General features: G+C 40.2%; 1 protein-coding gene across 8 annotated transcripts in view; it reads right to left on the minus strand.

The window, feature by feature from the left end:
* The window catches only part of VPS13C (vacuolar protein sorting 13 homolog C), a 74623-nt gene extending 60226 nt beyond the window's left edge, over window positions 1-14397 (minus strand). For 3 of the 8 annotated variants that reach the window (XR_011003856.1, XM_068204202.1, XM_068204205.1), the window contains exons 1-13: window positions 14145-14395; window positions 12772-12815; window positions 11749-11791; window positions 10896-10991; window positions 10116-10217; window positions 7680-7742; window positions 5997-6062; window positions 4146-4255; window positions 3242-3301; window positions 2615-2674; window positions 1781-1861; window positions 1112-1169; window positions 688-815 (exon numbers count right to left, since the gene is read on the minus strand). Coding sequence is in view for 7 of the 8 variants with exons in the window: in XM_068204202.1 (XP_068060303.1) it covers window positions 688-815; window positions 1112-1169; window positions 1781-1861; window positions 2615-2674; window positions 3242-3301; window positions 4146-4255; window positions 5997-6062; window positions 7680-7742; window positions 10116-10217; window positions 10896-10991; window positions 11749-11791; window positions 12772-12815; window positions 14145-14244 (1011 nt within the window). In the remaining variant the exon portion in view is untranslated. Of the gene's footprint in view, window positions 1-687; window positions 816-1111; window positions 1170-1780; window positions 1862-2614; window positions 2675-3241; window positions 3302-4145; window positions 4256-5996; window positions 6063-7679; window positions 7743-10115; window positions 10218-10895; window positions 10992-11748; window positions 11792-12771; window positions 12816-14144 lie in introns of all 8 variants that reach the window. The other 5 variants (XM_068204207.1, XM_068204204.1, XM_068204200.1 and 2 more) reach the window with 4 other exon arrangements.
* Between the last annotated feature and the right edge of the window lie 1383 nt (window positions 14398-15780).

Raw genomic sequence — 15780 nt, forward strand, 5'->3', positions numbered from 1 at the left:
ACATCTGCTTCCCTCCAAGAAGAACTATTTGTAGTTTTACCATCCTGCTCAGCACAAACTCTCAGGCTTTCTCAAACCAACCTTATTCATTTGTCAATGCAGTTTTCCTCATTTCAGAGCTGCCTTTACATTAGTGAACCCTACTGGTACAGTTCTGAACTCAATATATATATACACTTAGACATTGGTAAGAGCTAAAAAGCTCTTTAGCCAGCTAACTGCTAGTTATCTCTGAATCAATGAGAACAAAAAATTGCTGAGGAACCATCTAAATTAGTTTCTTGATATTTCAGCAAGCTTTGTTACCAAAGCCAGCACCCTCCATTCATTCCCACCCTTGCTTGTACTTTGGCATCTCTGCAGTGTTAACACTGGATTATGGTTTAGTAAAAAAAAGGCTACTCATGATTGCATTCTCTAGATGAAAAGAATGCTACTGGAAGGGCTGAATACAGATCAGGTGGGTCCCAAAGGGTCCACAGATAAGAGTGTCAGAGTACAAGAATCACCAGGAAGTGATTGTTACACAGAGGGGAACAGATCCTACACTTTTCCCACAGGTACTGCTAAACTGTTTAGAAATTCTACAGGCATATAAGCACACAAATCCCTAAAAATGTTTTCCAGTGGAAAAACACTATAGTTCATCACAAACTGAAATGGGTGATAAATACCAAACCAACTTGCCTGTGGCTTAGTGAATTCAATGACAATTCTCTGTACTTCTACATTACAATCAATTTTAGGAGTTTTCAATTCTACTTCTGCATATGGGTTGATATAGAGTCTTGCAGAGGCTGACACTGGTCTGAAAACTTGAAGATAAAAAAAATTGAGATGGATTTTTTACTTATTTATAACAAGGAATAGATCAACCATATCAATAGATAACATGCATGCTCAAGCCCCACAGAATCAGGATGCAATTCTTACCAACAACAACTAAGATAGCCCTGCGATAGTCAAAAAGCATACAAGCCCTAATATGTTCTATTACATTATGGTTTTTCTAAAATGAAGATAGTATGGCCATGCCTGCAGGATCAGATCAGGCTGTTGTACACTAACATGCTCAGAACAGGTTACACTCACTCATTCTTAGCTCACTTACTGTACTGGTAGTCTTCAGGCTGGTGACCATGACAGGGAATTCCTCTTTTCAGCTGATCCTGTAAAGGGATACAATACTGCCTAACAACTGCTGAAGAGCATTACTTGTTTAGAGTTCTCAAAACTTTGAGTAGACAACTCAAGTTCAAAATGTATATTTTGCAGACTTCTGCAGCTGTCAATTCAAGCTGTGTATCAATTTGTCTTTTCACTTCAGACTGAGATTCAGAGAAAAAAAAGGAAAACATCCACAGGCAGGCAATGCCAAATGAACTTGGCTGTTCTTGGACAGCTGGATGGTTTTAAGCACTTCAGAGTTTTGATTCGATCTTTGATGTCAGAACCAAGTTCACTAGATTAAGTACATTATTTGTTAAGAGCAAAATTCAACAAAAGTAAAGGTATCCATAAAAGATGAGCACAAAAGAAAAAGGCAAAGTGGTAGTATTGTTCAAGGACACACAGAACACCTTTATAAACATAATAGGTGAAAAATACATCATGTCTAAACCCTACAGGGGTTGATAACAAATGAGGTTCAGAAAATATTATTAACAATAGTGCAATGGATTATCATATGATCCTGAACACAGTGACCATATGAGGAGTGGGGTACAAATCAGTGTGGCCTAGCTTTGAACAGTAATTCATGCATTTTCTTCTACATTACCAGTATTTGTTCACGGGAGCCATGATAATACATTTTGCTGTGAATGTTCCAATAAGCACTGAGGCTGTCCAGACACAAAAGCTGCACAGGAAAGAAAACATGCAACAAACTGCATACTCTGTATTCAACCCATTCTAGGAATTTAGCTTTCCATTTGTGAAAATAAAAAACATATGAAAGGAGATAAGACAGCAAAAGAACCATTAGTCTTGAGATGTATTTAATCTGACAATACTATTTTGGAATGATAATTGAATTGCAAGTTTTTAAAGCACACTTTCATGCACATCTGTTAAACATGACCCTGGATTACAGGGACGAAGGTGCACAAAACTGGTACTTGGCCTAACGAAGAAGCCAAGACTATTAAACCCTTCTTAGATTGTTCCTATAATTCCCTAGATTTCTGTGTACTCCTTTCCACACAGGCTTGGGGGTGGTTCAGGAGGTGGGCAGGGAGAACAGAGAGACTACTTAGCTCCCAGAATCCCAATTACATTAGGAATACAAATTAGATTAGGAAAAGGTAATTTGACAACCTGTTTGAAATCATAGTTTCCACTCAGGCTTGCTGTATAGTGCATTGAACAAGAGGATCAGCATTCACATGTAAGATAAATTATTTAAATTATGGAGTTTGTTTAAGTTCATGCCTTACATAAAATGTGTTATTTGTGCTCTACTTGTGCTTCAACATACATCAAAAATAAAGGAAAACAGGAGAATTCAAAAAGCAAACTATTTTTTCAACTTTATTTAGAGCCCCAGGTTTACTAGTCTCCAAGATCAGTTGCTTTCTTCACTTGTGTAGGAAAAAAACCCACAACACATTACCTTGTATATTATTTTTGCAGCTTCATTCAGAATGGAAGGTGTCCAGTTCTCATTTGTTGTCTAAAAGTTCAAAGTGATAAAAGCAATTTTGTGCATCTTAGCTAACATATTTGTGGTTTATCCTATGCTTCCAAGCAACAAACGCATCCAGTTTTTCTGCATACACACACATCAAGATAACATACAAAAATCTGTCAGTTTACTTTCATACTTTGATATTCAACTCCTCATCTTACCCATAAAATGCTTAACAGCTAAGGCAAAGAGAGGTTAGCTGAAATTTTCACTCCCCATTTCTCAAAAGGCCTGGCAAAATACCAAATTCTTGATCACCATGATGCAATGTTTGCCCTCATTTACTATGCCTGGACATAACCTGCCCAGCTTCAAAGGTCACTCAGATCATTAGAACAAATCACCAAGTCTCAGAAAGTGTTATGTTCCTTGATCCTCTTCCCTTCTGCTTGCTCAAACTGCCAGTACTATTTGCATGAATAAAAGATTGTCTTCACTTACAGCTGTATGCACACTGTCACTGTATCTTCTTACTATGTTCCTTTTCCTTTCTGCTACTCCAAAGACAAGCAAACTGAACACACAAGAACATGCATTCACACACACAATTACCAGTAAACTAAGCTCGCCCAACGTCATTCCCAAGGAAATCGGACACTTTGGGTCTGTGATCTACAAAAACAGAAAAAGAACAGGTATTTATTTCTCTTGCTGGAGATAAATGTAGCCTAAAGCTGACTGAAATCCTGAACTGTTCTGAGCAACTTCCTTTGCTTAGTAAATCTAACTGAAACATTACTGAAACCCACTAAGACAGGCCAAAACTAATATGGCTGTATTGTAAAAACTTAGAACTTCAATTCAAACTGAAAATTTTCTTTTGGATTCTAACATCATCATAAACGGAAAAAAAATTATAATTAGAGTACCACATCTCAGTCAGCTATATCACCTCATGATATGTACTTCTATGACCTCTTTAACTTTAGTGTCTCTGAAAACAGTCCCAAAGAAAGGTTTGAGAAATACCCTATTATCCAGTGCTTGTCTTTTAAACTCAATTGTCTCATAACAAACTGCTTAATTGTTTTACTAAAGGAAGGTAAAACTAGAAATACCAGTTTGGTTCATTTAAACAAACATTCTTGTTCATCAATTAAGTGTTTTCAACGGTTTGCTTTCAGACCCATCTGTAAACCTTTCAGCTTCTGCCATTCTGGACTCTCCCCAGGACACTGAAAAACTCTCTGCATCCACTGCACACAGCAATATGTGACAGCAGACACTGCCCACATTTAGTGAGCAAGGCAGCACTGGACAAGGGGAAAGAGAACATCTGCTTCACATATCCATATTTCTGGCATTCAGTCATATCTGGGGCAAGTTATTTGAAGAGATGCAGAAGAAACCACAGCAAGTTTTTCAAGGGCACAAATACAGTTTCTCTATGGACTAGAGAATCAGAGCTGCATTGAAGTCCAATTTAAAATGAAGACAATATGCCCCAGTTACTTACATCATCTTCGTATTTAACATGAATGCCTGTGATTTTGACTTGCACATTTTTTATAACTTGAGTTGCAAGTTTTTCTAAGAAAGTATCCTTCTTCTCCTCCTTTGGTTTGTCTAGAACAAGAATTTTTTAAAAGTCAGTATTTAGTGTAATAATTGCACCTTGAATTTCATTACACTAAAAACTACAGCAATGTAAATTTAGTATTTCCTCTAAATTAACATTAGCTTTCACTTATTTAGATTACATATTTATATTTTTTTCCTTTTCTGCAGATCCATATTCTGAAGATGTGATATTAGCTGCCCATGCACAACTTAACCACAAGAAAATACATGTCTAAATTTCAGTCAAAACAGTTTGGTGCACAGCAAGTTCTGGATTCATATACTCCTTCTACTCCTTCCAAGGGAAAAGATTCTCTCTTAAAAGTCCCTCAATGAGGGGTTTCAAGAAGCAAATGAGTAAGAGTTATTTAGCACAAAATACCCTTGAATAATACATGCAAAGACAAGGATTAATATTTACAGTCCCTCATTATTTCACTATAGTGATATGGCTCTACCATCTCAGGCTGCATTGCAGCATTTTACCTGAAGAATGGCTGGATGAGTGAGCTGCTTGTCCTCTAACTGCCTTTACAGCCTACACTGTTGTGTTCAGTACCCTCCCTACAACGTGGCTATTCCAGCAAATGCCATTGATCATCCCACCAAGCTCATACATTTTTGTTGGAAATGCTACAGATGGCTCAAGTTGAAGAAATAGTCATGGCTATAGAGAAAAATAAGGACTACAGGTTTTGACTCAGCTTACTTGAACTGTTTCTAACTTTTTACATAAGCAATGCACAGTGAACAAAGCAGGTATCTAACTTTGTACATCCTGCTAAAAGAATGAAAAATTTTCTTTAAAAGCTTTCAGAGGGTCAGGAAATCTGCATAAAAATGAAGACTTCATTCTTGAACGTGATATAACACAGTTTTAGTCAAGAGAGCATTTGATTTCAATTGAAAAAACTTGCCCAGAATTCAGAAAAAACCCAGAAACATTGTATCACTTTTACATGCAACACACATTTCCTCCTATTAAATGACTAACAAAAAAGGCAGTAGTCCTTATCAAAGTTTCATGATCTCTAAGTGCAAGGAACCCATTAACATTTTTGCAGCCATATGCAGCTACCAGCAGCAATTTGTGTGACACCTTGCAAAGCTTATCTTGGGTCTCCACAAGGTTTTCCCTCCAACTGCAAGTCTGTGTACAGCTGCAGCTTCCTCCAATACAACAACACGGGCCATGTCAATTCTTAGACACATGCTAATGCTGAACCCTGCACAGTTTGATGTTTATAGACAATGATTATCCTCTTGGGGAATAACATCAATTTCATTCCTGTTTAAATATGTCATAGCACTAAATCAGCCATTTACAACAGAGAGACAAAAGGTGGTGAAAAAGACTGTTTACTGCTATAGCACCAGTTTCGGGTTTTCCTGACCTGTTAACTGGAATCTTACAAAAATCAGACAAACAGACCTAACTCACACGTGCAGTTTTTCCAACAGTCACTGTGAAGTGCCACTAGTTTACAGTTCTGCTGCAAATACTACAGATAGCTCAAGATGAAGGAACAAACACAACTATCCAAGTAAAGAGAAACAAGGACTCTCTTTAGTCTCACTGGATCCAGATTACAGATACACAGCAAAAAAAAGCTCCCTCCAATTTATATCCGCTCTTTCAAACAGGAGGAAAAAGGTCTCATTGGATGGACAGCCAAGGCTATTAAAAACTAATCCAAACAGAAAGCGAAAACAAGCCTTAAAGTTAAAAGCCATAACTGTTACCCACCTTTTGAGTGATCGCGACCTCTAAAGGGTCTCTTAAAATGCTTTTTGTACTTTTTACGCTTACGTCCTTTTGTAATGCAAGCAATTGTTTGGAAAAAGGATAAGATTCAAGTTAGTAAAGCAGAAATGTAAGAAAGCATAAGAAAATATGGAAGAAGGTTTAGCCTGTCTTACAGCATAATGGCTTAGAAGGTCTCATTCAAAGCTTTTCAAGAATTCCAGCTGTGTTAAGCAAACACTCAGCTACTTCTCATAGCATAATATATAAATCTAGAAGAGGCTTCTACCATACAAGAACATAATTTTCAAGCTAAGATACAGATGTATGTGGAAACCCAAAGAACACTTTTCAATAGGATTGTCATGGTAATCAACAGTATGGTATGAAAGCATTCTGAAAGAACAAATCCAGCAACCACAAAAAAGACATACAAAAATGATGATTCTAAAAGCTGCATATGAAATTAAATTCCATCATTTACACACATTTTACAACCCACACAATCACATATCATTATTTAAATGATGCTCGTACTTTTCCACAATTCTGAAGAAAACCAGTTTGGTGAGTTGCATTGTCTCTTGCCCCCCTCTGGCCATCCCAGCAAAAGTAACTCAGCAATAGTGCTGCCTGTGCTTATCTTTATGGAGTTGGAGCATGAGAAGGGTGTATCCCACAAAGCAAGAAGGAAGCAAATATAACAGTGTACCTAACCTAACCATGGGGAACACTTGATGTCATTTGCAGCCTTGTTCAAACAAAGGAGGGAAATTGCCTGCCAAGATTTCAACTGTCTTGCAGGTAAGGTGATAGGATGGTCACTATATAAATAATAAAAAGGAAAACCTGGACAAATAGAAACATTTTACTTTGGATAGTTCCTTTTAACTGTACAAGTAATCCTTTATCAAGGTTACTTCAAAAGGACAGCTTCCTTCACTTACTATTGAATTTGCAGGTCTCAGGCTTTCACTCCCATGTATGACAAAACTAAGGAAACAGGATACTCCTCTTCTTCACCCACATCCACTACTATGGAGAAACTAAATGTATGCTTTTAAGTTCATTTTAAACCTGTGCTCAGATAACAACTCAAGGAAGAAACTTCGGCCAAGTGTAAATTCCTGAAAATCAGGTTTCAGAAGTTAAAAATAAAGCATGTCCAAAAAACAATAGTTCCCCTGAACTTCAAGGGAAGCTGTTTCCTTGCCTAACTTGAGAGCAATGCAAATAAAGAGAAACAGAGGAATGCCTTCAATAGTTCATTTTGTCTGTCCCTGGCTTCAAGACAGCCTGGTCTTCCATTATCTTAAGCCCAGACACATTAAGGAAGGGTAATCACTCTCCAAACAGCTAAAGATGGTGTTGTAAAATTATAGTAGAATATTGTCAGCATTTTATAACATTCTTGAGCTCAACATGACTGATGGAAATCTAAGTGATCTCCTAATCTTCTCAAACAGCCACTCAATTAAAAGGGAACTAAGTAATTGCAAGATTCCACTTGAATCCACATTCATTAAAATCTTATTTCTAGAACCACCAATAAATATATGGATGTTTACCAAACAAGTATTGTTTTCTCACTTCTACATTTGGCTGCTTTGGAGAGGGGGACTTTTAAACATCTAAACTGCCTGCTCCTCATGCATGTATAAAATGCAACTAACCATGCATACCCACCAGGCTTGGTGTCCTTGTAAACCAGACTCTCCAACCCATACAAGGAATCTTGTGAATGCGTGCCTTGGTCCACACGGCAGCAAATAACCAAAAAAATGCATTTGGTTTAAAAGAAGGAAATCAACTTGTGATTTAATATTAAGTTCACCAAATCTGTATGAAAAAGTAGTATTTCCATTACAGTATCTGACAGCCCAATTCACTTCAGAATATGTAGTTTCAGTGATTGCCTACACAGGAAAATCATGCCATTTACATTTTTTTCTTGTAACCAGCAAAAGACCTGCAGCCTCTGGTCTCCATATATGAGGTCTGATAGAGACAGACTATAACAGCTTAGAAAAAAGAAAATTGTTTCAGCAGCTTGTGTCAGCAGTTTCCACTTCCCTCTCACACTACCTTACCAACAGTGCCATGACCATTTTGCTGAGTATTTGAAGAGCACATAAAAAGAAATTATCTCTAGGCCTATTTATACTCTTAAATCCAAGGACTGAATCAAGATTGCAAACATGTTAATATAAATCAAGTATAAATCAGAAAAGAAAATACAACTGAGAACTCATGAACCCTGACAACTTTCTATTCAAGATATTTCCTAGCTTTTCAGCAGCTATTGTATGCTCTTTAAAGCCTAGAGAGAGCTGAATTTCTTAGAATTTTATGGTTCAGTAGGGCAACATTGGCTACAAGATTTCTATACCTAGCAAAAGCAAAGGATCTGCTCATGCAGGACTTACACAAGTCCTCTTGAGTACAATATTCTAGTACAGCACCACAAACACAAATAGCTACCACTGAAATATGATCATAGGATAACAGAACTTCTCAAGTTAGAGTAGAAAATAATCCAATTTAAATGTTCCTCTTGCTTTTCCTTCTCAAGGATTAAAGTTTAAAACTGGAGAACATGATTAAAACTAAATCTAATTCTCTTTCTTTATATAACCAGTTGAGCTACTAAGGTATCATTTTTCTATGACGATTTTTTTCAAAAGTATTACAAACACTGGATGTAGTAAGTTTTTACTGAAAAAGAAAACTGCCAGTGGCACACAGATTCATTCTTAAATACATGAAGCTCCAGAATAAGAATTCCTCAAGCAGTACCCATTAGGTTAAGTTCATCTTATTACACTATCCTTTCATCCTATTGCTACTGCTGCTGTACAGGACCCACCTACTACATAACTGAGGTTAAACTTCTACCAACATTCCTTCACCCCAGTATCAAGTAACGGCTGCAAAATTCATTCACTGAAGTTGTCTTAGCCCTCATACATTTTCTGGCATATTAAAGACAAGAAATAAAGCAAAGCTCCTTTCTTCACTGCAGACAGATTATCAGATTGCCATTTGAAGGAAACTGTACATGTACCTCTCAAAGTAGCAGAGCAGGAAAAAGGCCACTGACTCTGGCCTTTATGACTCTGGCCTTTTTGGAGTCTTTTGACTGCTCCACAGACTGGAGAATTAAATGAGCAAAGGGATTACAACCAAACTCTTTTCTCCAAGTGTTGAAAGCATCATCTCTTCCCCAGCAACTTTTCCATGAGTTGCAGCATTACAATTACCATAGAAAGGCATCTTAAGAAGCATTACACAAGCCAACAAACAGGTCTCAATTCAGACAAAAACTTCAGTGATAACTTTTTCCTCCAACAAATGTTCTGTCACTGGTTCTGAGCTTGGAGCTTAGTTTCTGTCCAAACAAGCCCAACTGATACCATAATTCTATTAAAGGTATGGGTTATGACAATATAAGCAAACAGAAAAAAAAAAATCACCACCACGAAACATGTTAACAGGACTTAATTGAGAGCTTAACACTTTTTATGACCTAGAGCAAAAGTTTAAGGTTCCTATGTTCGTGCTCAGTTGTTTTGTTGTGTCATGAATTATTTCCTGCTCACAAGAGTTTCATTTCCCAAACCAGTCCAAACTCAATACATCATAAAAGCACAGCAGAAACTGAAACAAAGCGTTATCATTGCAGTAAAAGTTTACAAGCTTTACCTCTCCCCTTAAAGGTCCCTTTCAGCAAAGAACAACCTACCTCAGGCACCTCTAAAACACACAGTTAAACATCTATTATTATGGTGCTAAAGCAAGATAGCATTACCCTCACGCTATGTACTTTCTATTGTTCTGTATGGTCCTGTTCCCCTAAAGCACCAAGGAAAAAAAATAAAAGACATACCAGATGAATAAATTCCCATTTCCCATGGAAGCTGACTGGATAAATGAATGGTAAACAAACAAATAACATTTCTTTCAAGATTTAGAGTAAAAAGGCTTTTCAAAGCACTGTAGTAAGATTAGCTAGACACTTGAAAAAACAAAATTTATTAAGTCAATTAGAAACCAGGACTTTTCTTTCACAGCACAGCCTAAGTCCTCAAATTCCAATGGAGATTTACATTATTAACTCAGTACCTTTTTCTGCTGCTTTCTGCAAGGCTTCCTCGATTCTTGCCAGTTCCTTTTGTTTATTATCCTGCAAGTATTTTTCTTCCTTCTCTGCATCATATTTAACACCTGTAAGCCAAGTTGGGAAAGCATTAATCCTAAAACTCAAGTTTATATAAATGCATTATCAAGCAATGCACCTTATACAATGTCATGTTGCAAAACACCTTGTTTGAGGGAAAGGTTATTCTTTTTTCATTGCTGAACACTGCAGCTAGCCTCCAAAACTGCTGTTTTTACACAATTACACATTATCTCACAGGAGAATTCTTCTGTGGAAATTCAGACCCTTAAGAGTGGTCTGCATAATGTAAGACAGACTTAAGTTCTTCTATACCTATATTTCATGCTCCAGGAACTTGCAAGTTTTCTCATCATACCAGAGGTTCTGATTTCAGAGAAAACTAAAAGTTGTTTGACCCTCTTCCCTCTCCCTATAAACAGTACAAATGGAATTATTACCTTTGACTGTTATCATTTAGAGGCAGATAAACAGCTAAAGATCTAAACCATGCCACAAAGCTGGATTCAGGATAAGCAAGTTTTAGAAGAAACTTGGCTGTTGAATTGAACTTGGAATGGGTACAACCAAGGAGCTCCATAAAAGCAACAGGTGCTGTTTTCTCGAGGGAGCAGAATGTAAAAAGGGTGCCTCGCATGAACTACTTGCTATTTTAGACTCATATACATGGTACCCTTATATATTTATTCTTCCATTATTTAAGTGTTGCTGAGAAGTTTACATACTTGCTCCAGGAACTATCAGAAGATACAATCCTTCTAGAGTTGCAACGACTGCCTCCCCATAGAGATTCTTCCAAGGAATCTTCAGAGTAAGTTTATCTAAACAAAGCAGATACATCAAAACAAACATCTCCACTGCGCTTGGTCCGAAGAACACCTTCAGCATTAAAAAGCACTAGTCCTGTATCTTGATGTCCTAAACCCCTTGAAGGTTAGGAGAAACCACATGGGCATGAACATTTTATAAAGACCTTGAAGAGATATAATACATGCAGAGGAAACATAAGCCATAATTTTAAGCAAAATTCACAATCTGAGTCAGAATACTTCAAATCAAGACCTGAGATCATGACTGAAGTTCAATTCACTGGGATGAATATGATTTTCCCAGGAAGTAGAAGAAAAAATACTACACATATATAATTCTCCTACAAATGTTTCACGTGAAAAAGCAACGCTGACTACCAGGGAAAGGAATTTACAAAAAAAAAAAAATCTAAGAGTTCCTAAAGGTTTGGCATATTCGTCAGTTTCAGGAATTAACTTGAGTTCTCCATAGTCTCAATCAGTCCTTTAAAGAACAACGTATACTCTGTCTACACTAACCAGCTCCCTTGATCATTCATGTCTCTGGGAAGAACCTCTCAGATGCATTTTTCATATCAACCTGTAAAGTTCCACAAACGGGGTTTGCCAGATAACATCGATGGCAGTCATGTTGAATTTCTATGCCAGTTTCAACGGTGCGTATAATTACACTTCAGAAAGCTTGATAAAAGAAATTCAGGGGCAAGACTGATCTTACAGCTTATATTAAAATTTCCATTGCAATAGTTGTGCTGGAACTAAAACTTACCTATCTGACCAACTTTTATTCTAAAAGGTAAATCCAGTTCACTCTGTAAATGACAAAAATAAAGTATTGAACAGAAGTATTAAAAATCAAATAAATAAATTTAAATTACATCTGCAAAGTACTGTATTTACATACAGAAATTAAAAGCGAGTTCTTTTCTACAGGAAAATCTTAGAAGGAAAACAAGACAGCAGCAGACAGGCAAACTAGAGGAAAAAAGAACTGGACCATATAATATTCTTTTGATCCCTTCTTTTTCAAGAAAGTGTAGGCTGCTTCTCTGAAAGTGTTCAATATTGACCTCCCTTTAATTACTTTTGCATGTATATCTAACACATTGCAATTGTAAGGCTGTCAGAACTATCCCTTACTTTATGTTCTTGATTCGGTCTTGGCTCTGGTCAGTCACATACATGACTTTGCATTTTTGTACATCAGAACTGCTGGAATCTGAATCAACCCCCATAAGAAGGAAATGCATGTACAAAGTAACACTTCTTTCCTTTCTTATCCACTAGACATGAAGACATTTGTAGCAATTGATTTGAAGTACAACAAAGCCATCAGGAATGGATGAAATAGACAAGCAAAATATGAAACTTCAGAATAACAAAAAGACCTTTATATCAGGCCATATAAAGATCCAATGTGTTTTCAGTGCACAGAAGAGTAACAGTTCTCTTTAGTAAAGTTGAAACCCACTAAATTTTGGAGCAAGATTCTCTCAGTAGTACAGATGTTCATTATCCAAATAAAGGAACATGAAAATTAGCCAAGTAATTGTCTTTTCCAGACAAGAGTATGGGAACTTAATGCAAGTTACTTCTGTTTTTCAACCACAGCTTTTCTTTCTCTGTTCCAGTAAACTGAGCAAAATTAGAAGCAGTTAACCAAGAAGTTACTTCCTATAACCAGTAAAAAGAACTCAGTGTATCCTTTTGTGAGACTACAGTGAGCAACATTTTATCCTAAGTCTCAGTCGTTAGACTCATAAAACCAATATGAAGTTATTAGGATACTTACTAATGCATTCTCCTTTATCTGTAAATTATCAAGTGCCACATTACCTGTTTAGAAGAATGGGAGAAGTACAGAAAAAATTACTTCAAGTGTTACTCATGTTAGAAAAAGGAACACAACCGCAATCCTACCAAGTACTTATGAATAAAACCTGAAAACCTTATTCCAGTTACAGAATAGCACAATAAACATGTAATTTGTGAGAACCACTAAACATGGGTTATAGAAAAAAATTCAATTGGAAGAGATGATAAAAACATCACCAACTTAGACATCAACATGTTTCTACTCTATTAAATACACCCACAAGAATAGGAAGTCTTTCTTACTACTCACTTAACGTGAATGACAACTGCAGTTCTACCAACGTAGGGTAGACTTGGAAAATGGAATCTTGTTTTTCATGATTCCACATAAAAGAAAAATCATGAATCACAGAGCCACAAAAACACATGCCTGTTTTCACAAACACATTAACTTTTCCTGACATAGACAACGTAATAGGATTTCTAAATGAAACACTGGCACAGAATTATACCTGAGGAAATCCCATATACCTCTTAGTCCTTTAATGTCAGATTCCTTAGAGCTATATTCTATTTCAAGTATAGGTATTAATATTGCATAAATGCTAAAAGATGTACAACCATGACGAGCAAAACTAAGGTGATGACCTACCTACGGAAGGCACCTAAACCAGCCAGCTTCCCTAGGCAGTACTTCAGCTGGTTTTCTGCATGACTACAGCATAGCGAACGGCAATGTTTTGATACTTTCACCGAGCACAGCTACTCCACGCACCTGCACTCTCCCGACTGTTTAACACGAATTATTTACACCGGTAACTGAAATACACGGTTCCCCAAGCACCCCATCAGCTGCACCGGCACCCAGCGCTCCCGGCACCCGGGGCACTGCGCCATGAGCCCGCCCACAGATCCAACAGCACCATCGTGCTTCCACCCAGCACCCGAGAGAAGGAATAGCAGAAAAAACAGGGGGTTTATCGGTGTCGGCGGCTTCCTCCCTCGAAGCGCTCCGAGGCCAGCGCCGTGCGCCCGTGCCCCCGCCCCACAGACCGACGCGAGCGAGGGGCGCCAGGGACGACGGGCACACAAGGACCGCCGGTCCTCCAAGGCAGCGGGGACGTGTGCGGCCACACACCGACCGTCCGTCTCGGAGGGCCGCGGCCCCGGAACTCGCCTTCTGCTCACAGGGGCCCGCAAACCCCCCGCGAACCCCTCAGAGGGGCCGGCGGTCCCACGGCCCGCGAACCCCTCACAGGGTAAGCGCAGCCAGCGAGACCTGCTCCCCCTGTCCCCGGTAACTCCGGCGGCCCGGCGGACACGGAGCAGCAGAGGGAAGGGGCTCCTTACCCCCCCATATGCCCAGCTTGAGCTGAGACTTGTTCAGGTTCTCCACATAGTCGCCCAGGAAGCGGTTCAGCAGATCCGCCACCACTGATTCCAGCACCATGGCGTAGGCGGCCCCTCAGCCGCGGCCGCCGGCTGGGAGGGGAGCGGAGCGCAGGGGAGGGGGCGGCGAGCGCGGCGTGACCCAGCGCGGGCGCGCCCCCGGCAGTCAGCTGACGGGGCGGGGCGCAGCCCGGCGCCTGCCGGGGTGCGGAGGTGCGGAGCATGGGGGCGGACTTGGAGCGGCGGAACGGCGGAACGGGGGCAGTGCCGGGCGCGGACGGACCCCGGGCGGCGGTGGCGGATCCCGAGCCCGCCGCCGGCGCTCGGAGCCGCGGGGCCGAGCGAGCGCGCGGAGCGGGGCGGGGTCGACGCGGCGGCGCATGGCGCCCCCGTGCGGCGCGGGTCCGGGGCTGCAGCCGCGGCTCCCCCGGCGCTTCGCGGGGCCAAGAGAGCGCGTGAGGGAGGAGCGGCTGCGGGCGCCGTCCCGTCCCGTCCCTGGCAGCGCGCCCCGGCTTCTCGCCCGCAGGCACCGTCCCGTCCCGTCCCTGGCAGCGCGCCCCGGCTCCTCAGCAGCCCCGGGGAGCCGTGCGGGTTAGACTGGAGGCTGGCGGGGCCGCGGGGAAGGCGGCCGGCCCAGCGGCCCTCGGTTCCCCCTCAGGCGGGTCCCGCCGAAAGCCGCTCGGGTACCGGGTTCGCCTGTGTGGGGCCGCGGCGCCGCGTCTGGGGCCCTGCCGGTGCTGATGCCGTCCCGGGGCGAATTGTTCACGTCAGTTCACCTGGGATTGACGGAACCGGCCTGTGCTTCCAGTGCCTTAGAAAACTGTTTCTGATTTTAAAACTGTTAACTAAACTGTTTAAACAGCTAAACGGGTGAATCTAGCAGTTCAGGAAGCTCACAGAGGAAGTAAAAAATGAGAAAAAAAATCTCAAAGCCCAGATGTTTTGGAGGAAATAGCACTGCAGAGAAAGTAGTTAACAATATGCATGTGGGGAACCTGCCGGTAGCAATGTCAACCCCGGAACAAATTTTTAAATCTCTGGAGTGCTAATCCTCAAATTGGTTCTGTAAAGTCATTCTGAACTCATAGGAGCTCAATTATTCATGGAAGTACAGCACTTGATAGCTCAAAATGGCACATTCAGTCTAAAAATGTATTCCAGAGAGCAGAGAACAATATTAGCAATAGGATTCACCCTCAAAAGTATGTGAAAATACATCAACACCACATAAATATGATCACAGTGAGACAAATATTGCTTTAAACAGCATTCAAATATATTGCAGAGCTTAGTCCAAGCAGATTTTACAAAACCACAAAGCTAAAGGAAAATATTTGACAAAGGAAAGGTCCATCAGCAAGTGTTACCACTCCGGTTCTGTTGCAGCCTGTGTTTCAGGCTTGCAAGCTCCCTCTTGCTGCAGTTAAGGTAAATCCACAGAGCTTTGCTAGGAACACTTTTGACTTTATTTCAATTGTGGACACTCACCATCATCAAAATGCATGTATAAAATTCATTTTCAGTTTATCAAACCGCAGTAAACCACAGAGTGCAGACCAGAGCATGCAAGCAGTACAGAAGGTTTTATCACCTTTTC

The sequence above is a fragment of the Anomalospiza imberbis genome, chromosome 13, assembly GCF_031753505.1.
Source record: "Anomalospiza imberbis isolate Cuckoo-Finch-1a 21T00152 chromosome 13, ASM3175350v1, whole genome shotgun sequence".
NCBI classification, from domain to species: Eukaryota; Metazoa; Chordata; class Aves; order Passeriformes; family Viduidae; genus Anomalospiza; species Anomalospiza imberbis.